The sequence below is a fragment of the Lipophrys pholis genome (genome assembly GCF_963383615.2).
Source record: "Lipophrys pholis genome assembly, chromosome: 15".
NCBI lineage: Eukaryota > Metazoa > Chordata > Actinopteri > Blenniiformes > Blenniidae > Lipophrys > Lipophrys pholis.
In genome coordinates this window covers 1,743,730-1,768,619 of record NC_137642.1, presented here as the reverse complement: position 1 = coordinate 1,768,619, position 24,890 = coordinate 1,743,730, and the positions used below count along the sequence as shown (strand labels likewise).

The 24,890-nt window shown below is 41.4% G+C and overlaps 1 protein-coding gene across 2 annotated transcripts in view; it reads left to right on the top strand.

The window, feature by feature from the left end:
• Positions 1–24,890, top strand: part of smap1 (small ArfGAP 1) — a 227,822-nt gene that overhangs the window by 124,500 nt on the left and 78,432 nt on the right. For both annotated transcript variants that reach the window (XM_080482214.1, XM_080482213.1), the window contains one exon: positions 12,906–12,966. In XM_080482214.1, the coding sequence (XP_080338340.1) occupies positions 12,906–12,966 (61 nt within the window). The remainder of the gene's footprint in view (positions 1–12,905; positions 12,967–24,890) is intronic.

Sequence of the window (24,890 nt, the reverse complement as noted above, 5' to 3'; positions counted from 1 at the left end):
ATGGCAGCATTAATCTCTCAGTGTTGTGTTTTGTCCACTACTCTCATGAAGTTTGTAAAAAAAATCTCCAAGCTTTCTCAGAAATTTTTACAATTTGCTTGGGGGTTTGGGCAGATTGCGTGTGGCCAGCCCCGGGGAACCACCCCAGCCAAGGGTTGGCCAAAATGGGACTTAGCTCCAGGTGCCGGCACGACCCCAGCATGAGCCAGAGGGCCCAGGGGTCAACCTGTGCACTCCGGTCTCACCCAGACCTGGCCGGAGCCTAAGCCTATGTCGACTTAGGATGCGTCCCCAACCCTGCCACTTGGTGTTAATTAAGGTGCTGTGTGGTGCATTAAAATTGGGTGCGGTCCCAACAGAGGGCGGCAGGGCAGTACTGCTCTGCAGCCTTCCCCACCGGAAAGGTCCTTCCCGGTCCAACCGAATCCTTCACCCCAGTTGTGGGTGTATGCAGTGTGTTAAAAACATGCTCCCGGGTGTGGGGCTTGGGGATGTGTATGAGCTGTATGGATTGAATGTGGTGCGGTTTAAAAGGCGTTGCAAGTGTGGGTCCAGCCTGCCTGGCCAGGGAACAACAGGGAAAGGAGGTGTAACCTAGCGAGGTGCGCAGCCAGAGTGCAAAAGGTCGAGGGCCCAGAAAGGCCCCAGGGTGAATGTGATTAATGAAGTAAAGAGATTTAGGGCTGCTCATGCAGTTGAAAAGCACTATATAATTCAAGTCCATTTACCATAGTTTCCACTTTTTTCATGTATCATTTATAAAACAAAAAGTGAAAACTGAAGAAGCAGTCCACGTATACATATAGCATCAGATGGCACCTGGCTTTGCTTTACGGATCTTAATTCTTCTAAACTTTATTTCCACTGTATGATCAGTGGAGACAAAATATAGAAATAAATAAAAGGAAGACTGAAGGTTTAACACCCAGAATAATCCATTGAACCAATCACCTTTCACACCAGGTGGAAAACTTACCAGCAGAGAATTTATTAGTTTGGCTCACAATCTGCAGTTTTGTGTGGTGGTTAGAAAAGACCTCTTGTAAAGGCCACCAGTTAGAAAACCTTCTGTAATGTTTGTGGATCCCTTAAATAGTATGTCTATATATCCAAATACCAACTTCTCTTCGCTGACTGACAACTAACAGAGGACATTATCTGGAGTCCTACTGTGAGTTCACAGGAACATCTTAATTCGTACAGGGCAACAACTAAAGAAGCTTTAGTATTTAGTAGGGATGTCCCGATCAGATCGGTAGATATCGGATCGGGGCCGATATTAGTGATTTGTGAGTGATCGGGAATCGGCAAATCCAGCCGATCACCCCGCCGATCAAAAAAAACAAACAACACTTTTTCACGTCAGCTGCCGTAAAGCGAGCCCCGTTTGCGACCTGCCGTAAACTGACGTTAGCAGCATAAAGCCATTGAGTGGATAAAATGTCAGCAGTCTGGAGGTATTTTAAGGTTGATAATGAAACTAGTCCAGCGGCCAGTTGTACTGTTTGCTTCACCACAGTCCCGAGAGGTGGAGCACCAGAGCTTCGTTTAACACAACTAATTTGATAAGACATCTAAAAAGTAAACATGCGGAGGAGTACGCTCAGCAAAGACGGATCATCCGTGGAAAAAGGATGGCGTAATCGCCCCCCCCCCCCCCCTCCTCCCCCCACCGCGGTCAGCAACGTCGCCTAATAACCACAACAATCACGGACTGCAAGCTCCGGTCGAGCTGCAGAAGCTAGAAGCAGGTGGAGCGGGGCTATAGACCTATAAAACTAGAGTTATATATAGTGGGTTATGTGTTTATGTGCAGAAGTCTCCTTCTAAATTTCTATGTGGTCTGGCTTCTTCTGCATTTTGTTGTGTTTGGTGAGTCACAGCGCCCCTAAAGGCCTGGCATGTGTACTACATGCCCTGAAGCCTCGTGTTGAGCCGTGTTTTGTGGATGAAACTTTTGTTTTTTTCGTCGTGTGGATGTACCCTCAGTTTACAACAACAACTAAAGAAAAAGCTGCACTGAAGCAGCAAACTCAGTGCAGCTTTAAAATAAAGGATTAAAAAAAAAGGATAAGTAACCACAGGGGAGCGATACGGCAAAAAAAAAAAAAACCCAGACGGTTACGCTAGTTTGAAGGGAGACTGGGATATTGTGAATAAGTTTTTGAGAGAACTATGTTCAGACTACTTTTGCCAAACAGGTTTTAACACTTTGATGTGGAATTAAGTGTTTATAATTCACATTGAAATGTAAATGTTTTGTGACAATTCAGGTGAAACCTCTCATACTGCTTTAAGTGAAACTGAAATTTAATACACAAAGAAGTTACATTGGAGCCTAAGAGCATTTATGTTTAAGATTTCATTCTTTCTTTTTATTATTGTATTTGCACTTTTTTCGGACTTATTTTCAACCCAACCAGTCAAAGACACTTTGAAGTGGAATTTGGTTCTTCTGTTTGGTTTTACTGAATACTGTTTATGTTGTAGTTTTTTTATAGTTTATATGTTAGTCAAACTGATTCACTGGGTTTCATTTTTTAATTTTTAGTTATTTGCCACAAAATCCAGGTGAAGTTGTTTAAGTTAACATAAATAACAGATACAAGACTGCAGAGAGTAATTGTTTTTTTTTTGTTGTCATGACTGAATAAAGTTTAAATAAGTTCTTACGTCATTCTGAGAAGAATTTTGATTCAATAAGTGAGTTTTACAATAATTTCTAGGTAAACAAAGCTTCTGCCAATAGTGCTTTTAGCTTCAGACATCTTAGTTGCTCCAAAAATAAGACTATTGAGTATATTTGCAATACCATTGTAAGTATCGGATCGGGAAAGTATTGGTATTGGCCGATACTCAATTCTGAAAAATCGGATTGGTATCAGGGGCAAAAAAGTGTGATCGGGACATCCCTAGTATTTAGCTGTGTTTTGTGCCTCCCTCCCTTTTCCTCACATTGACTTTTCTTTACTCACTGTTCTTCCTCTATTTCTTGCTGTCCCTCCTGGGTTCCTCCTCTATATCTTTCCCTTGTTCCCACCCTTTCCTTCCCTACCAATTTACAGACTTCATCTCCCACCTGTCTTTTCCCACAATATTTGTTTTTCCTCTCCCTGCTGGTGTTTGTTTGTTTCACTTTGCCCGGCCTCTTCTCTGAGGTCAAGACTTTTGGTTCATTTCCCTCTTGTACATGTTGAAGAGGACATGTTGTGTGAGGCTGTTGAGTGAAGTCTCAATTAGTTGCTGATCATTAATGGCTAGAAGTTGCAAATGTATATTGTTGTTGAATCAGTTCAGAGAGGTTTGCACTACTCTTAGTGGTGTAGATTTAATTAAAAAATAGAATGATTTGATAAAATTGTCATTTGCCCTTAAGATGTGGCAAAAACTCTACTCTCAACTCTGACATACCCGGTAATTTATATCAGTCGTTCCCCACAATCCTTGCTTAGAGCCCAGCTCCCCACCCGAGATCACCCCGGAGAGTGCTTTCACATCAGATATGTTGAGGTCGGCCTCGTTGGGTATTGAGACCATGTCTGGTGTTAAACTAGCAAAAGAATAGAGTCTCAGGCCCTGTTTACACAACAACGTTTCACGTGACAACACCTTAACCGTGAAAAAAAAGGAGTGCGTTTACGCTGCAGCAGCGGACACACTGACAGCGATGTAGTTAGTATGCCGGGCCATGGGAGGGCGCTGTTATTTGTTCTAGTAATGAAACCATAGAGACGTGTGCAGAGAACAATACACGATAAATACGAAAAACATACCTTAGAGTAGCTGTAGTCGAACACTGGTGAGGTCTGAATGTGTGAAAGCAATTCACAAGCCCCAAGTGTGAACTGAGAAGGCTCCTGTAGTCTGATGAGCAATCCATTGATACTGCTGAAGGATAAAACATAGTGAAGTAGACCACCAACAGCCATGTCTAAACTTGGAGCCAAATCGAGATTTGATATCACGACGACCCCATTTACTCGATGATGTTTCAAGAGAAAATATATTGTTTTTGCTTTTTTGGAGAAAAGTAGAAAAGTGGGTGCTGCTGTCTGATGTCATATGGACAGAGAATGAAGTTGGATTGCTATTCCAGTAAAGGTCCTCCAGCAGTCTTAACCCATGGCAGCTTCACTAGAGAATAGTGCAGGGTGGACTGAACCAGCACTAACCATGAGGATGATGATATGAAGAAGTGTTCCTATTACTACAGCGACACAGTGAGTTTTCCAGTAAGCCAAAAGGTTCGTTTTTAAAAGATATAGAAGTTGTACTAAAAATGAAGGTCAATGAAGTGTTCTGTCTACTCAAACATTAGAAGACTTTAAAGGGATTAGAAATGAGTTTTGAATGACTAAGGTCAGAGTAAGTCTATTTGTCAGAGTATTTGTTCTTAGAATAGAAAAAAATAACTTGGCGACTTTGTCGCTAAATCTGGTGACTGTTCAGGTCCTGTTGGTGACTTTTTTTGTGAAAAGCGACGGGCGACAAATCTAGCGACTTTTTCTGGTGTTATTGGCGACTTTCTATTGTGTTTGGCGACTCTGAGGTGAAAGCAGATATGGTTCTGGAGTCACTGTCGTTAATGAGCAGCGGGTCCTGCTGTGAGCCCCTCCTCCGTCCTGAAGCATTGACAGACCTGTGGTCAGTCTGACAGTCCCTCCTTCCCTCCTGCAGTCAGACCAGAGGAGACCCTCACCACACTGCATCCACACTGAGAACCGTGCATGCGCAAGGCCGCCGCTGGTTTACTGAGTGGCAAGTAAATATAAATGTTTTTTCAATCACACTAAAACAGATCCAATAAATCACTGCTTTTGACTCGCAGTCATATTTCAATGACAAAAATAAAAAAAAACACTAGAATCAGCGGCACAAAGCTCATTAGCTGTTCTAAACATATTCAGGGCGGGGTTTTTTTGCTTACTTTGTCTCCTCCACGACGTTATTCCTCTTTCCTACCTTTTTTGCCTTACAATAACACGCTCATGTTCAATTATGCAAATTAGGTGATGATGTCATTTAGCGACTTCTAGCGACTTTGAGGACGGCCAATCGCTACTTTCCTTACTGAGGAGTTGGCAACACTGTTTGAAGGGTTGTTGCTCTAAATATTTGAATAATTACTCATTTGGAGATCATTTGTTATGCTTCTCAGTACTGAACAATTGAACAGTGGAGCACAAGAAGAATTGACATATTGCTTCCTTTTATTCTGTGTAAATGGCTTTGCTAAGATAGAAAACTGGCAATAAAAGAAAAAGATTCAAGAATACCTTTGGGATTGACCAGGGTTTTGGAGTTGCTCCTCATTTACTTCGAACGTTACCTTAATTCAAAGCAACCATCACATCACCCTTTGTCTTCACTCTTTATCAAACTTAATCAATGGAGATAATGCGTCGTACACAAGCTGATGCAAGCAAGGATTGGTAATTTATATACAATTGTCTCCTTCGTTTTGCTCCTTCTTCAGAGATGGGAGGAACTTGCGTTCAATTTGATTTGATCACGTCTTAAGCCTACGTAAAAACCTACGCTAACATTGGCTGATTCTTAGTTGGTTTTCTCAGTAAAAGTGCAAACTCATGAGCATCTCCAATCTGATACTGGACACTCGTTACAATTACTTTTTTTGAAGGGTATTTTCATATGCTCAGAGTTGGGCGCACTGGCAACGTTTCCACACTTACCCTTGTGAAGTAGTTTTCTGCTGACAGGGGCATGAGCATTTATGCACACGGGATAAGTAGTTTAAGAAACTCGAGCTTGGAGCCAGTCCATTTTTCTGCCTTGCACATAAATAGTAGCTCTTCAATGTCTAATGTTAGGAGAACTGGGGTGGTCAGGTTCAGTTGAAGAAAAATTTTTCTGTCAACTTGAGACAAGTTGTCGATTGAGATTTTGGTGCTTTGTTTGTCTTTCTGAGTGTAAAACTTTGTTAAGCTTGTGTCCAGGTCAGCAACAGATAAAAAGATTGGAAAACAAGTCTGGTTCCTCTTCAGAGCTTCATTGGCTTCACACTGTGGTGCATTGGCAGTGATGTCCGCATTATGTTTTTGGCTTCAAAATCTGATATTTTGTACAGTTATCTCAAGAGATGATGACATATTTGGTAATATTTCTTTCTTGCTATGTATTTATTCCAAGGATCAGCTGAAATCACTATTGAAATCATCTGCTGCTGGACAATTCCTTTGAATTTCATCATTAAAACAACCTTATTTCATCATTATTAACACATTGTAGGCTGCCTGGAAAGCAGCTTTCTTCTTTTCTTTCTTCCTCACTGTTTGACCTGGTATTCTGCTTGTGTCAAAAGTGGTCGGGATTTCAGAAAACCTAAATGTCATCCCTCCGTGTGCATGTTCCAGCTGCTGTTTTGCTTTTCAGATGTTGGCCCTGCTCCAGCCTCTCAATATAAACAGCATGTTGAAGCATTAAAAAAACGAGACACACAAGCTGCTGCCTGCTTTCAATGTGCCGCTTATCATCACATCCAGTACTTTTTATAATACCATTATTCCATGCTTTGATGTAATTTGGATGCGACGGGTACCTGGGGGATTTTAGGTCCAGTTGCATGGGCCTAATAAATATTTATATATGCTCTTATCATTTCTGGCAGCATACTTTCCTGTCTTGATTAATGTGTTGCCTCATGAGTCCCTTGATATTTGCTCGTAATGCTGGCTGCAAGAGTATTTAATAAATATTTCACACTCACATCATATCACTCTTGGGGTATCCGAAACTTGAATTGCTTTCCCATTGAACTACATTGGGAGATGCTGTAAATGTTAAGTTATTAAGTTGTCACACAACCTGCTGAGTAATGAAGATGACTTTTGTCATATTGTTGTTAGGTTTCTCTCTGTAAAAAGTACCTAGAAATGACTGTGTTGTATTTGGTGCCATATAAATAAAGTTGAATAGAAATTAAATTGAATAATAGATACCCTAACTCCGTCATCTTGGTTGTGACTTCTTTCAAAAATTTCACAAGCTTAAAATTAGGAACCACATTGTGTTACACAAATGACACTAGAAATAATTAAATAGTCCAGTATCTCTCAAATGATTGCACTTTGGGTGAGAAAAATATTTAATTCTCTTTCTTAAGTTACTAAACATTTTAAATAAATTGCAGTTGCTTCTTTCGAAAGTGCTTTAATTCTTTTCTTAGGCCCCCTTATACGACAGCATTTTCAAGAGAAAACGGAGAACTGGAATGCTAAATACTGGACATTGTTTTCAGTGTTTCTGCCATTTCCATGGAAATGGACACCGTTTTCCAAAATTCAAGACCTTTTTGAAAAGAAAATACAAAAACAATGAAAATCACATGAAACCTTGTCGTGTAAACGGGGCCTTATTCAAACCAAGAAGTGCTCACCTTTGTTTTTCAATAGTTAAACCTTCATTATGCACATGTAAGATTCATGGAAATTAAACTGACAATTAAAAGAACCAGCAACAAAACAGCTGAGACTAGAACAGGCACAAAGTATTCGCCAACACCACATTGCTTTGTGAGTTAGCACTGCTAGCCATTAGATCATATCAATGCTAACTAGCTTGTTAGGTAGCAACACCACTGTGCGATACACTGAGTGGGGGCATAAAGATAAACCACGACATGAGTCAATGCACTCACACCGGTGTTTCTGGAAACTTGCCAAACCGAGATATAAGCTGCGACCCCTGGAGTGAAGTTAGCATGGGAGCCTCCTTGCTGCAGCAGCTTCTTTGCTGCAGCCCCACACCCCTTCACCACAAAGTCACAAGCTTCAGTAATTGTAACTGTGTCACTACTTTCATAATAGTAATCAGTTACGAGCATGTTTCTGTCAGAAGCGGTTATGTAGTTTTCTTCCATGTGCTAATCAGTAAATAACATGACCTGACATGTTGCTTTACATTAGCTCCTTATTTTCTCGTGTGGTAATCCTCTCTCACACCACAGGTCACACACTGATGTCCAAACAAGTTGTTAGATGATTTTAAAGTTTGTCAGCAACTCTTTTTGGATTGATCTGGCTCAGTTGGCAGACAATTGTATTTTTTTCATTCACGTTTTATAGTATCTGCAGTGAAAGTTGGTTGGGATTGATTGAGGGATGCTACAAATTTTTTGATTTGCTCCATATTTCTTATTGTAATTAGAAATAATTTATTGATTCGGCCTGGTGTAAACAGGCCTTTCATGCTGGAAGATGGCAGCTGTGCCTCACTGTGACTTGGCTTGTCTCCTGAATGCATCACGGAGGAACTCGCAGCCGTTTGCTCAGACGACGTTCAGCGTGACAGGAGTCAGATGGCGGCTTTGTCTCGTGTGTGTCTGATAGTGATCTGATTTGACAGCAATCATCAGAGGGTTTGCTTTGCTCACAGCTTTTCATTCCAACTGCTGTCGCCTCGGAGCGAGGACTCTGTTCACCTGTCGGGGGGGGCACTTTCTTATCGATCGCCAGCCTCATCTCGATTCCACACCCTTTCTTCTGCGAACCTGACTGACCCTGACAGCCAATCACAGTCTGTCGCTGGCCGTCTGTCAGCTCGGTCATTTGGCGTCACCTCAGATAACTAATTACAAAGGATGTCTGTCCTTCCATAACCGGATTGCGGGCTGGAAAACCCAACTTGTCTGTCGGTGTTTCGACATAATTTTTGGCAGCATGTCGTTCTAAATCCCTCTGAACATACGGCAAGGAAGCCTTTCATCCACAATGACATTTAAGAGGGTTTTCTTTCCTCCTCTATTTTTTCTCCCTCTTTCTTCTCTGTTTTGCAGCAGCTGTGTGGGAGCTATGTAATCTTGATTTAGTATCACTGTGCATGGTCTGAAATGTCTTACATCAAAGACACAACTGTACCTTTGTCACTCCTGCTTTGCAACTTCTCTTAATAGATTTTAAAAAGTAGAAGATGGATATTGACTTCATGAAGAGGAGCATAATAATATGTAGACATTTAACAGTAAAGCTGGGAAAATCAAATTTTTGTGCATTGGAAGAGGTGACAAATAAGCATTCACCTTGTCCAATGATTTCCTCCAAAGTCTGAAATGCAGAGCAAGAGCATAACTACGTATCTCAACTACAGATGCACCGATACGGATCCAAAACTGCACTGAGTACTTGTGAAAGCTCACTGATACAACCTGGCGAGGTTTATGTGATGTCATCTGTCAGCAACAGTAGCAGCAGGTAGACCAGAGAGTGATGTTTGGAGATTGACAAAAGTAAAACAGACTCTCAATTATGTTCAGCCAAAATATCAAGAGGAGGTGAAAAATAGGTTGTAATTTATCAGCAGAGATATTTGGACCAATAGAGTGAGCTCAGTGTCGCTCATTAGTTTAACTGCTCAGTGGATCAGGAGGGTTTTACTACATGCTACATGAAACAAGAGTTTATGGGATCACACGCCAGCAATGCTACATGTTAAACATGATTAAAGTATGTCTTCTACACTCTTTACCAACGAGCTGGAGCTCGGTCACTGGGTCTACCGTCTACAGTGCATAGTGGGCGGTACATACATGCTCTTCCCTCTGAGTGCTGCAGGCTGCAAGGCTGTTGGAGGTGAAAGCAGCGTTGACACAGGTGGTTCACAGAGCCTTCGCACATCGTTTGGGGATGGAGTGTAAATTTGGCTTTATGGCATTTAATAAGAACTTGTATTGGTACTTGCTATCAGCAAGTAGCTAAAGGTTGTAGTACTCGTACTTGTACTTGTGCTTTAAAGAAGTGGTCTTGGTGCATCCCTGGTTTCAACTAATGTCTCCTTCAACATCAGCTTTAAGACAAAGATGAATGTGGTTTCGTTTTGACTTTTGTGTGCAAGTACTTGTATAAATTTTTTTTTTTTCGTATCAGTTGCATTTATTCAGTCATGGTGGGTTCATGGCCTCGCATTATGTTTGATAAACTAACTCTGAATTTGTCTTTACCATGGGTTTTACAAGTTTCACATTTTACAAATGAGTATGTCTGGTATTCTGTATTAGAAAAATAACTTAATTTGAAGTTTGCACAATTGTCATAACAAAGGAAATAACACAAGAACAAAATATGAAGAACAAAACTGTACCTTGTGTGGTTCTTCAAAGAATAAATGACAAAAGTCAATTTACAGCAGCCTCTCAAATTGTGTTGAAAAAGGCTGAGGCAGGGCAAGGCAAACGTATTATAGACCACCATTCAAACACAAGGCTCCCTCTACATGATAAAAAATATCAGTATTCCCCCAGGTCTGTTTCACGTTCTAGAATATGTTAGAGTTTTCTTTGACATGTGCAAATCTAAATTTGATAACCCCATAGCAGGCAAAGCTGAAAGCCTAGACCCAGAATTGGAGTCACTAATCTAATATATAGTGATTTATAGAAATATTGTAAGCAAAGCACTAAAAAAAATTATCACATTTTTGCAAACTCATAAAGAAAATGCCACCACAAAGATTTTTTTTTTCTCACTTGAGCATTTAGCACTCAATAAAAACATTTGACAGAACAGCAACAAGTTTCCTCCTTTTGGGCTGAGACTTACATAACAATTCTTGACGTGTTTTTTCCAGGGTTTTGATTGGCTATCATGGGTTCAGGCTTCTCGTTACACTGCCCCCTATAGGTGTGGCATTCTCATAGTAGACCTGAGCCAGGTTTGTGTAAATGACAATTGATTTTTGTAAACGTAGAGGGGGGAAATCAGTTTTTCGTACGTGGAAACGTGGTCTTAGTAAACCAACAGTTTCAACCATTCAAGTCTTGAGCTAGTAATGAAAACTCCAGTGTTTTGGGGAGTCGACCAGTATGACTGACCATAATGTTGAGGATATGAGCATATCAATAATTTCTTACTTTCTGAATAAACAGCGCTCTCATTTAGTCAGAGGACACCTGTTGTACTTAAGTACACCTTGCTTCCTTAGATCCTCATACAATCATTGGTTTCCAACATCTACTTAACATCTCACATTTTGGGACAGTGGTGGCTTCCACATTAGAGAAGCCATCTTTGTGATCACAGGTTCAAATCCCAAACTGACCGGCTACCACTGTGGATCCCTGAGCGATATATATATATATATATATATATATGGAAACAGTCATTTTAAGATTCTGCCAATCACGTGTGAAAAAAATATGAGTTTTTGTGATACCCTCTTATACAGCTGCCTCTCCACCTCTTCTGTGCAAAGTATTTATTGGTATAATGACTTGCAATAAAATACAAACACAAAATGTCCTTTTTTCCAACCCTTAACCCAAATTATATTTTTATAGTAGGGTTTAGGTACATTCTCCAGGCCTGTGTGGCCACCCTGCTCTGATAGTCAGTACGAATGCAGAGCACAAACCAACACAAACGACCTTCCTGCTGCTCTTCACGTCTCCGCTGTTCAAACTTTGCTGCAGTCTCAACACACATCGCTTCACAGCCAATGCATTCTTGATTAGACGTGGACACGGTAATTGTTTTCATTGCCTTGGATTGGAACGACATTGAATATAATGTGGTCCATCGATCTTTTGTTGGGGGGAAATTGAGTTTGTTACCAACGTTGTAGATTTCTCCTGGTCCACGTGTTAGCCTTGTATAGTCTCTCCTCTCCATCATTTCATTCTACTCTACTCTATTTTCACTCTATCTCTATTGGTGTCCTCTATTCCTCACTCTCCCATCTCATCCAGCCTTCCTTCGACTTTATCACCCCTTAACAAGCAAGCTTTTTTTTCAGCTCTCCTCTGCTTTCAGATTAAATCTCAGTTAGGTTTACTGCTCATGAGGAACAGATACTGACACAGTATACTGAACTTATATTTTATTTTATATGTGATTTGCAATATACAATTATCAATGAATTATCAAGTTGGAACTTTTTGAAAATGCTCTCCCTGTGTAGACGGTAGAAATACTGCAACTGTGCATGTGCACCATGGCCATAGTAAACCATTCGTCTGCACATGCACAAGTAGATGGACAATAACAACAATGTTTCCTCCAGAGGGTCATGACTCCCAGTCCATATTCTCCTGGGACTTGATAGTTTTGACAGTCACCGTTGCCCAACATGAAGACTACATCGTTTTCAGTGTTTCTGCCATTCCTGTAGAAATCGTGTCCAAAAGGTTGCTGTGTAAATGTGAAACATGTCTGATGACTCATGGTAGCTGTCCGGTTGAGCAACAACTTCAATTTGTCTGTCAGCCATTATACTTTCTATAGAAACTAACTAACAAATGAAATCCAAACATTTCAATAGCAGATATGGGTCAGTTGGTTAAAGTCATCATGTACACAACTATCTATTCCATTCACAATTTCCCTTTGACCTCTGGTTGGATGCTCGTAGAAAAGCAAATATAGCTTATATGTGGCACAGTGCAGTGTCCAGGCCAGGCTTAACATATAACACACAATTCTAGACGTATAGGTTTGTTGCAAGATCCATTTAAGGACCCACGACCAGCTTCTTAAGAGGGACTTTATTTTTGAAACCAGATGAATGGATCGATGAATTTCCTTGACAAGAGCTTCCTCTCTGTCCTTCTTTAGGGATCAATGAATTAGCAGCCCGAAGCTGTTGACATCCACAGTATCTGTGGCTTGATGTATGACTTGATCTGAAGAATACCAGATTTGATTCTTGGAGACTGGTCTGGAATGGTGTCGCCCGATAATCGACTCAGGATCAAAGCTATTGTTAGTCTTACCACACAGTAACATGGTGAAATTAGTCCATGTTTACAGCTTCTTCCTCTTATTTGAAGAACTCAAATATATCAAACGTTACTTTCTTGGAGAGTAACATCAAATGTTGCTCCATATTGTTTCACCAACAGTCCATTTAAGATCTGCACTTTATATGCTCACTGGATTCTTTTTCTCCCTCAACAGTCTGACTGCAGACCCAGTCCCAAGAAAAGCCCCGAACCAGCCGTGGACCTGCTGAGCCTTGGTAAGACACAAAACCTTCTTTCATCTCAGAGTGTAATAACTCTCAGGTGATATCATCGCTTGTCAAACTGTGTTTGAATGTCTGCCTAATGTGTCAGATATGTAGATAGAAGCAGTTAAGTTGGATGGTGTAATAACATTCTGGATTGATATAGTAATAATTGCCAGTAAAGGGATGTCTGGCAATGTCAAGAGAGCAGTTTAATGCTGTCTGGCTTTATTTGGATAAAGTACAAGGACCTTTGGCTCAATGCTGATGACTTTATGTTTATCTGGCTGGTGATACATCATCCCTTGTAGACTGCATCCACGCACTTCCAAGATGTAAACAGGAGGATTTTAAAATTCTATGCAGTTGTGAAAGTGGGGCCGGTGAAGTTGACTGAAGAACTGGGTTCTGTGTCGGTTGAAGGGAGATTGGGTGATGACGCAGACAGGCAGCAGAACTTCAGACTCGTTCATGAAGGGATTTTTGAGGTAAGCAATGTAAGAGCGGGTGACAGGAGTTGAAACGAAATGAACCATGAACTAATCAGGCAGAGTTGATGTTGGCAATTGATGTGGAGGCAGAAATACGCTGATTGTTACTTATGTATTGGTTGAAGGATAGGCTGCTAGTAAAAGTGGAAAAGGTGATAGATGAAGGAGAGGTATTTACAAAGAGTATATACGTAGAGTCCTACTTTAGCCATCTCCCATCATTTTTGAATGGTGTCACTGGCAACAATTAAAAAGAAGCTAATAGTTAAGTGGTGAAATGGCTCATTTTAAACATCTGTTCCAGCGCTTCAATTTCATTTTCCAAAATGGGCACCCCCCCATACCTACTTCACATGGGAGGGATTTCAGGGGGGATATTATGCATGAGCCTAACTACAGGTCTTACATTGTCTCATTCATACAGGAGAACAGAAGATCACATAAATCGTCTCCTTTCTCTCTCAGCTGCATCAATGGCTCCCTCTTTCCACACTCCAGTCTTCACCTGTCTTGTCTCCTCTGCTTCACTGCTTTCCAGCAATTAAGATTAAAGCAACAACATATTTGTGAGCCTAAAAAGCTTTGCATGATACGCAAACGTGCAGGAATGAGTTTAACGTTGGATTCATTTTGGATACATATAGGTGGTTCCTACACCTATGATCATATGATATTAACTAGTGCTGTCAAAAATAATGCATTATATTTTGTTTTTTTACTCCCTTACCAGAGCAGCCTCATGTGCAGCGTCTCAGAGAATGTAAGCAGTCTGGTTTATATAAAAAAAAATTCAAAGAGATGGAGCAGAGAAGCCAAAGAAGAAGCAAAGTATAGTGCATGGAGACAAGAGACAAGAAGGGAGCACCAAAGCAAATCTATCAAGGCCTTCCCATGCTCTCCACAAGGCTCGTCTGCAGACTAGGGTTGTTCAGTATACCGGTACTGTATTGGTATCGCGGTACTGACGCCTTTAAAATGATACTATACTGGGCCTGGCTGGTACCTGTATCTTTTTTAAAAAAAATTTACGTCACCACGTAGTGTCACTGTGTTGTAATTTGCACCAAGGAGAGTCGTCAGTCTCTCTGTGGGGGAAGCGTCGGCGGGCTTCTCCGCTTTCTGACTTGTTTAGGATGTTTTGGACAATTGAAAGCGCGCCGGTTTCTTTTCTTTTCTTTTCTTTTTTTTTTTGCACTCTGGTTTCTCCGACCCGAGATTCGCAACTGAATAGCGCTTCATACTCGAACTTATTTTATTTACCAACAACATTCCTGGACACAACTTCAAAATAAAAGTCAAAACAACGTATTTTCAAAACAATCTTCTCCCAACCGAGCTTGTACTTTGAAAACAATACCGGATGCACAGGCGTAAGTGACATGGCGTTGGCGTCCATGTGAGAGTGCGCATGCGTAACTGACTCAAACAAGCCTTGGAAACTCCGTAAAAAGAAATCGAGTGCATCACTAACAGAGCAGCAAAGAGCAAGAGTCTGGCGAGAGAGAGAGGAATAAAAGAGAGAGAGAGAGAGAGAGACAGAAGGGAAACAATGGCTGCTGCTACATCCACAAGGCCACAACTTGTACAAAAAACAGGTGCTAAAAGTGCTATATAGAAGTACTTTGGCTTCAAAACAAATGAGCACGGTGTCGCCATTAACACCGAAGCACCAATGTGCAAACAGCATTTAAGAACATGTCTGGCCAAGGGTGGAAACACTACTAACCTGGCTAAACACCTGAAGGACCAGCACCCAGACCTGCATAAGGAGTTCAGAGAACGACAGGTAATAACTTATATACCCATGAAAAAATAGCTCTGGAAAAAAATGTAAGCTATTATAAATATTAGTATTATAAATATAATAAATAATATAAAAGAATATAACATGAAAATGTTTTATTTTAGCCATTTAATGTTATAAAGATTACGGCATATTAAAATACCATTTAAAGACATTGGTCATACTTAAGACAGACTGTATCTAATGACATTTTTTGTGTTCTTTTTTTATTTGGAAAAGTATCGAAAGTATCGAACTACATGGTGGTATCAGTATCGATACCAAAATGTTGGTATCGTGACAACACTAGCACACACACATGCACACAGCCTTGTGTGGGGGAATTTCCCGCACTATTAAAGACAGATTCGTGTGAATCCTTCAGTGACATACAGGCCCTGTGTTCTGTGATCTATGATCGCTTGTCAACAACCTTGGTTATAGCAAATAGTTCCGTCCTTTTGTCACTTTCATATTAAACATTACCTCAGTTAGTATTTGGTCTTCTGTTGTCAAATGGACATTTTCATAGAATAGATAATTGTACAATGTGTCACTGATACATTTCACATACTTGCAACACTTCACAACTTATACACTATTTGGTATCATCTCAAACGTTTCGTACATCATTTCTCCATCTCCTGTTTTTTTTTTTTTTTGCATCATTCCTATGGTCTACAACAGTGGTTTCCAACCTTTTTCTTTCCTCACATTTTTACCTTTGTTAACCACGACAACCCCCCCCCCCCCCCCACCACATCCTGTACAATTAAAATTTCCCACCCGCTCGCCCCCGGCTGAGAATCACTGGTCACCAAGCTAGTACTTAAATCAAGAATGGACTCCATCCTACCTGAGAGGGAGCTCAATGAGGAGCCTCAGCTTTGCCATTTGAATGTAAATTTGATTGAAACCGATGGCCCATGTCGCAGCAGTGATTTGTAAACAAAACCATTTGCATTTGTTTGGATTTGTGAAACATGCCAAATTAAAAGTGGGACACTTTCATGCTGCAAACTGCTCCTTGCAGAGACACAAAGACCTTTTCAGGAAGGAGTAACAGAAATTAAGAGAAATTCATCACATTCAGCAGATGCCTACCTCTGAAACCGGATGAAACTCTAGACTCAGGTGTTCCTCTCATGGAGTTGCCACTCTTTGACACCTTTGACGCTCGAGTCTAGTTTGGAAAGTGGTTGTTTGATTTCATGTGGCGTTTTCTTCGAGTGCTCCTTTTTGATTGTTGGACAACTCGGCCACAAAACTGCAACCCCGGACAACTCGTCCATGGACAGCACCCTCAGCTGACAACTCGTCCACACATGAGATTTCAGCAGCTTCTTCAACATCCTCCTGTCTCCCACCACCTCCACAGTGTCCAAGGGGCAGCCCAAGACAGCCTGCCTTCTTCACCAGTTTGTTCAGTCTGTTCTTGTCTGCAGCCGTGGTGCTGCTACACCAGCAGACCACTCCCACCATCTCACAACAACCCTCACAATCTCAACATAAAACTGTGAACTGGTTTTCAAAAAAAACTCAGTTCTGATCCCTGCCTGGCCTCCTGATGATACATATTAAACCTTTGACCTTCATTCTTTGTTGTATTTATATCTGACTCATGGTTTTATTATCATATTGTTACTATAACTGGGATTTATTTACCCAGTGATGTAGCTGTAGTCTGTTGTTGCATTATTAATCTATTTATCTGTTTGTTTATTTATTTATTTGCACTACCTGTTTGATGCAACCTTTTAATTGCACCCTGGGGACAAATAAAGTCTTTCATTAATTGACTGATTGAAAAAAGGGTGGCTTCCTGCCAATATATCTTTTTACTCAGGAAAATTACAAAAAGTAGTGTCACATCTCTGCAGTCGTGTTCTTGATGCAATGTTACGGTTTAGTGATGTTTGTTAGTTCCGATTCTTTTGTGTTACCTGAACGCACCGTTAGAGCAAGTTGGCCTGTGATTGGCTGAGAGTGGAGAAGGGGGCGGGTCAGATGACTTCATACACTCTGTGTGTGGGTGTCCGTTTGGCAGAGAATGGAGGAGTGGCTGGTTCAGTTTAATAATAAAGCGGCTTTGCAGACAAGAAACTTGTCCTGCTGGACGCTACAATACTAACGCACAGTGGCTTGGAGACATAACTTTAATCAGATTACTTGTTTGGAAATAGTAAAGCGTTAGATTATATTACTCATTACTGAAAATAGGGGTAATATGAGAGTAACGCGTTACTAATTATCGCGTTACTGGCAATAATGTCTACAGCAGGGGCGTCAAACTCATTTTCACCGAGGGCCAAATCACCATAATGGTTGCCCTCAAAGGGCCATTTGTAACTGTAAGACAGTGTAAATGTAACTAAATGTAACCAAATATAATGTAAAATAAATGTAACTACTCCTTAACTTTAAATAACTCTGACTTTATTACTTACTCATATTACACATATTACATATGCATTTGCATAGATATGAAAAATACTAGGGATGTCCCAATCACACCTTTTTGGCCCCGATACCGATCCGATTTTTCAGAATTGAGTATCGGCCGATACCGATACTTACATTACTATTGCAGATATACTCAATAGTCTATTTTTGGAGCAACTAAGATGTCTGAAGCTAAAAGCACTATTGGCAGAAGCTTTTTTTTTCGCTAGAAGTTATTGTAAAACTCACTTATTGAATCAAAATTCTTCTCAGAATGACTTAAGAACTTATTTAAACTTTATTTAGAAATAACAACAACAAAAAACCAATTACACTCTGCAGTCTTGTATCTCTTTTTATGTTAACTTAAACAACTTCACCTGGATTTTGTGGCAAATAAAAATGTTTTTTTAAATGAAACCCAGTAAATCAGTTTGACTAACATATAAACTATAAAAAACTACAACATAAACAGTATTCCCCAAAAACCAATCAGAAGAACCCAATTCTACTTCAAAGTGTCTTTGACTGGTTGGGTTGAAAATAAGTCCTAAAAAAGTGCAACTACAATAATAAAAATAAATAAATAAATCTTAAACATAAATGCTCTTAGGCTCCAATGTAACTTCTTTGTGTATTAAATTTCAGTTTCACTTAAAGCAGTATGAGAGGTTTCACCTGAATTATCACAAAACATTTACATTTCAATGTGAATTATAAACACTTAATTCCACTTCAAAGTGGTAAAACCTGTTTGGCAAAAGTAGTCTGAACATAGTTCTCTCAAAAATTTATTTACTCCCTTCTCTTCAAACTAGCGTAACCGTCTGGGTTCTTTTTTTTCGCCATATCGCTCCCCTGTGAGTACTTCTTTTTTTTTAAAGTCGGGAGTTTGCTGCTTCAGGGCGGCTTTTTCTTTAGTTGTTGTAAACTGAGCGTATGTTTACTTTTTAGAAGTCTTATCAAATTAGTTGTGTTAAACGAAGCTCTGGTGCTCCACCTCTCGGGACTGTGGTGAAGCAAATAGCACAACTGGCCGCTGGACTGGTTTGGTTGTCAACCTTAAAATACCTCCAGACTGCTGACATTGTATCCACTCAATGGTTTTAGGCTGCTCATGGCGAGGTTGCTATTCGTCAATTTACGGCAAGTCGCACACGAGGCTCGCTTTATGGCAGCTGCCGTGAAAACGTTTTTTTTTTTAGATTGGCGGGGGGATCGGCTGGATTTGCCGATTCCCGATCACTCACAAATCACCAATATCGGCCCCGATCCAATATCTACCGATCTGATTGGGACATCCCCAAAAAATATATTTGCTAGTTGCTCTGTGTCCCCCGGCTAGTTCAGTTGGTAGAGCATGAGACTCGCAATCTCAAGGTAGTGGGTTTGTGTTCCATGCTGGGCACCACCTTCCCGTGGGCTCACCACCGACAGGAAGGTTCTTAATGGGTGCAATGTTGGACAGTGCTCGGACTGCCACCCCCATGACCTGGAAATGGATAAACGGGAGAAAACGGATGGATGGATGGATAGTTGCTCTGTTAAGTCTAACTTTGGCAGACTTACTTCTGGATGTGCAGAACTACTTCCATGGCACATGTAATTACCATTTTTTATAGAATGTTTGAACCTGCGCTCACATGTTCCCAATAGACGCGCACCCCAAGGCTTGCACTCGTACGGTATTTATGTTAAGACAATCAGACCTTTAAGCCCTCGTGGGCCACATAAAATAACGTGGCGGGCCACATTTGGCCCGGAGGCCTTGAGTTTGACACATGTGGTCTCCAGGTAACAATACAGTGGTGCTGCTGTGTGTGATTCAGTCGTGGAACATAATGAGATGGCTGGATATTGTAACCAAGCCATGGCCAATTAACATAAAATCAATGACTTGCTATTGTGTACGTGTAATCTAATATCGCATTTTGCTGTTGTAACTTTTAACACACTGCTTGTTGGTGTTAAACAATAACACAATGAAATTCTGAGCACCACAGTCTCAAGGTAACACAACAACCAGTAACATGAAGACCTGCAAATTCTTGGACAGGAGTTCATGAGAGATCTTGTCACACCATCGCCTTCTCCTGCATGTTCATGGGTTTGCGTTTTATTTACAAACAGAACTAAAGATTGAGAGCACTGAAGATATGACATTCAACAAAGGTCACAAGCTGGATTTAAACTTGTGACATTTGGAGTGCGCGGCATGAATCTTGGCCCGTTAATCACCAGGACACTCTGTTCCACTCTTATTGACCTTAATCCCAAACAGCGATGATGCAGAAGAGGTAGTGCAGCCTTTCCTTTATAAATTTGTAATGTGAACTCACCCAGTGTGTCCACCGTTGCAGAGCTGTATCATGGTGGATGGGGCTGCGTTGAAGAAATAAAGAAGCTGGTGGATGTGGCATTGATCAGAAATTCCTCTCTGCTGCATTGAAGAGTGAGAGTGGCCGCCCCGCTATAAATAACCAGCGCTACACACCTCACAGCCACGTCGAGTGGATGAGATTTCACACATAATCAATAAGTCAAATACCTGGCAGGATGCCTTCGGCAAAATCTTCTGTACTGAAATTAGAATAACAGCAGCGAACCTCCGGCAGTTATCAGCTGGATTCTCATTCTTCCTGATGGCTTTCCTCCAACATGTTACCCTTTTCATGAAGTATTACACAGGTTCTATAGATTTAAAGTGCTTTCATCATCCCGTCGTCCTGAAACATACAGTTTGAGCACACCACTCTCAGGAGAATTTTCCTAGTAAAAAACCTCACCTCACAATACACAGGAATCAGACTGAGAGCGATTTAAAAAAGTTTAAGACAATTTTATTACATTATTCTTGCAAGAAGAGATAAAGTCACAGTACAACCTCTGCATGATTGTCCAGGAGTTTGTCTAACTCTGAATCAGACAGCGCCTTTTTAAAGCCTGAAATTGTTCCAACAGTGCTGACACAGGTCATCCTTGAACACAGACTGCAAATAACACTCATTCTTTATGACACAAAATAAGGTTTCTCTAAAAAGCACATGGTGTTTTGTGTAAATTATTCTGTGATTACATTTTAACCCCACATTTACATCACATTCACAACTGACAGTAGAAGTTAGTTTTTGCTTTACTTATCATAACAGTACATTTAAGAAGGCTACAATGGGATGTTGAGCTCAGAAAGCAATGGGAAGGATTTAAATGTTCAGAGCTCGTCATCAGATATCTGGAGCAGAAAAGCATGCCTCTCTATTTGTGGCTCGTGTGTTTTGTGCATTTGATTCAAAGACCTGAAACTGGTCAGAGAGCAACTTGCTGAAGTCGTTTACAGTCAAATGGGATCAGTGTCGTTCAAATAAATGTTGTCATGGTAACTGCTCAATGATGACCACATGTGATATATGAAGATGTTGAAAGACTTGTTTTGCATTTGGCTCAGATATTTTGATATAAGATTTGACCAAGAGTATCATGGTTGTGTTTTAGTTCTTAAAGGTCAATTTAGCTGGATTGCATTTATAGGTTAGACAGATATAAAGGCTAATAACACCAATTTCAGATACAGTCGAAGATAAAACTTTAATCGAGATTCCTGCTGTAATCAATGCCTGTTCAGACAATGACTGACAACTGAACTGGCTTTGGTTTTTCATTTCACATGCCAACTTTATGAAAATGATCGGTGTACACACAGACATGTCAGACATGCTGCTGTTGGGCCGAGACCACCACCCTCACCCCTCTCCAGACAAGGGGGGGTGACCACATTTCTTTATTTCTTTGAGAACAAAGAAACATGTGGTCACCACTGGAAAAATTTGCCATTAGTCACGTGACCACCACCAGGGGGCCCCCAGGCCCACACCTCGGAAGCTGCATCCCTGCAGCTCACTACCAGGGGGATCCACCAACTCCGTCACACCCATGGTCTGGAAACCTGAGACCAGCCCAAGGAGATTTGCTGAGACGCAGCCTGAGCACACCAGGGGTCAGACCATGACGCACAACTATAAAAGTCCAACACACGAAAATTCAACCATCTCCAAGACAGACTTGCGTTGATCCAGATGCAGAACTTCGTATGGGGACACAAAGGGCCGCGTGTTGACTCACACGGACTGGGCCCGAACACTTCCAACTCGCAGTACGAGCTGGAGAAGCCGTGGGGACGTACTTTTGTGTCTCTTTTCTTTTTCTTCAACGGGACCCACACAGCTGCAAGCCAACTTTGTTCCCCTCTAGCCGTGCAGCTTCCCCGTTCCTGCTAACCTGAAGCTTGCTTCTGCACCCACGCAAGGAGTGCCAGGTTACTCACAGCACGTTTTGTGGACTACCCCGTGTTCCACACCGCAAAATGCAACTCGCGCCTTCCTTTCCCCGGGACACGAAAGACCTGCCCGCAGCCGCAAATCAGAGGATTTCCCCCGTCCACAGAGGCACCTTCCACCCACCTTCTGACCAAGTAAGAGGCTGTGTCTGGGCAGAATAGGTAGAATAATGTGCTATTGATATGCAATGTGTTTTAATATGCCATTAACGCCGCAGCCACACCGCTGCAGCCCATCTCTCTGTGTGCGCGTGTGAACGACGATGTTCATGTGCACCATCGTAGTACAAACTCGAGTTCCCCCACCACAGAAACCAGAGAATCAAGTAGCTTCCAGAAGCTACTTCAATCTCTGTGTGGAGGAACCAGGGTTCAGAACCGAACCTCGCCAGAACACCTTCTCTCCTTCTGTCTCTCCCTCTTTTACTAAATCCGACCGTGTGCGCGTCCCCCGCCGCCTGTCCTATCTGATCGAGATAAGCTCACACACATAGCCACATTTAGCACCCGAACCACTAACTTGTGCCACTAACAACATCCGCCAGATCACCAGAGTTCTGACTGCATGTTCCGACATCCAGTTAGAACTCCGGCTCAGAACCGGACTGAATCCGTCGTCCGGGCGTCACGTGACCTCAGAAAGCGTCTCCCTATCGCCACGGTAACGCTGCAACCGAGCCACCATTTTGGCTCTTTGAAACCGCATCAGAGCTGCATTCTTGGATGAGGATCTCAACTCATCCACCACCTGGTGGACGTTCGAGGTCATCACACCCACTCACATGGACCTGCCAACATCTGCCTCTACCTGGTGGACGTTCGGGGTCATTACACCCTTCATCACTCCAGACCACACACACATACACACACACACACACACACACACACACACACACACACACACACACACACACACACACACACACACACACACACACACAATTTTTTTCATAAATTACTTCCAGTGATTTATTACTTTCAGTAATCTATTACTTACAGTAATTTAACGCTAATAACAACCATAAATCCCAACACTGCAGTTTGAATGTTGCACCACTCGCAGGTGCTGTGGCTTTGTAATACAACCACCAAACATTTAAGAATGTTTCCACTTATGCATATGATTGTATAGTAAATGTTCACTTAATTGGAGAAGTGTTGTGATATTCTCAAAAGTATGTAATAGGTCTGATTAGAGCTTTGCTTTACAAATTAGCTGCACATTCAGTACTGCCTTCTGGTACAGTGACAACATGAGTGCTTTGACCACATGTAGAAAATACTCCTCTCTTATCTAAAGGCTTGTGCCATTTCGTGCAAATCTATGACCTGAAGAAAATGTGTGTTTTCTGTGGTGTGGTCATTATTGCCAGATGACCTGGTTTGAGTGTTGCTGATCTCCCGCTTACTCGCAAAGGTTTGGGAAAGTGAAAAGATCCAGTGATTGGCAGCAGAATGATGAGAGGAGTCGAAGGTGACTGACTGATTTAATGGAACCTTTCTTTCAGCTCCAAACATCTAGACAATCCAACTTCAAAATTGTGCTGAGCACAGAAGCATCTACAAGTGCCAAACCTGAGGGAATTGGTTTGCCAAAGGTGGTGTAATAAACAGCTGAAAAACATTTATTGCCCTCATTTACAGGATATGAACAGATGTTTGTGTGGTTTCCAAACTCCACATGGATTTGATGAGGAAGCACAGAGTTGTGACTGAGTGGGAGGGTGTAGTCGGCAGATTGGAAGTGGGCCAGAGCATTTAGTGGACTTGTGTCTCCTTCCTAGTCACCAGATCCATATCCAGTTTTAAAACAAAATGTCTTGGACATGGTTTGTCAGGAAATTGATTTCATGCGGTAGACAAATAGAAAGCATGTCATATGATGATGTCTACATGGACCGGAATCTCCCACTGAGGTTTCCAACATGTTGAGGAATTTATGTCGAGAGTCAAGAGTCAAGAGTTGTCAGTGAAGGAGTTCAGATTGCACCGTTCACTTTATACACATTCACTTAATCCTTGATGTCCGGTCCAAGTGTGGTTTGAAAATGTCCCCAGCTGTGTGAGCATGTAAATCAGAGGAGGGTAGTTGTACTTAAGAATGTATTTCCTTTTGAACTGTGAACATGCTGACTTCTTGGCATTTTCAAACATTGTTCTCGTCCCATTAAGTGTCACTGAAAAAGGTATTAGTGTTCACTTTGTGTTACCCAACAAAGACTGGAAATCGAGTGATCCCTGCTTTGACTCTTCATCAAGCACTCTGTTCATCACATGTAAAACTGTGAAAGTGTTGGCTTGTTTTGCATTACAGTCACAAAAAATCCATTAATAATTTTGGGGAATTTTGCATCTAAACACAAAAATCTGCATATAAATGACTCCCCTTTCTGTTAACCATTCCATATCAGGGCTCATTCATGAGAAACCCTATGAGGTGCTAACTTATTTCCTTTATCTCTTGTAAACAAACAGTGCACCTGCAACCAGTCATTGTATGTCCATTTTCCACTCTTCCTTCTCTATAATGGCTCGTTCTGCCAGCTGTTAATGGTCATAGTTGCCAACTGGGGTCTTTTTCCAGACTCCCAGAGTCGCTCACAGGGGAACAGGCAGACTTCATTTCATGCCCTAGTTGTGACTTTTCTTTTGGAGGAAAAGAAGTTGGTTGAATTTACATATCTGGTGGTCGACGGCTTTGTCAGGGCTTCAGAGCCTCAAACTGACTGAATGTTGTTACTGGCAGGAAAAAAGATTGTGAACAACATTTTGACTAATGGGGACACAGAATCACAAAACATTTTCGCATATATGTGAGTGAGAACTGGCTTGTAGCTTCACAAGCAACTCTGGGATTCAAAGCTTTCTCACAAATAAACGAATCTCA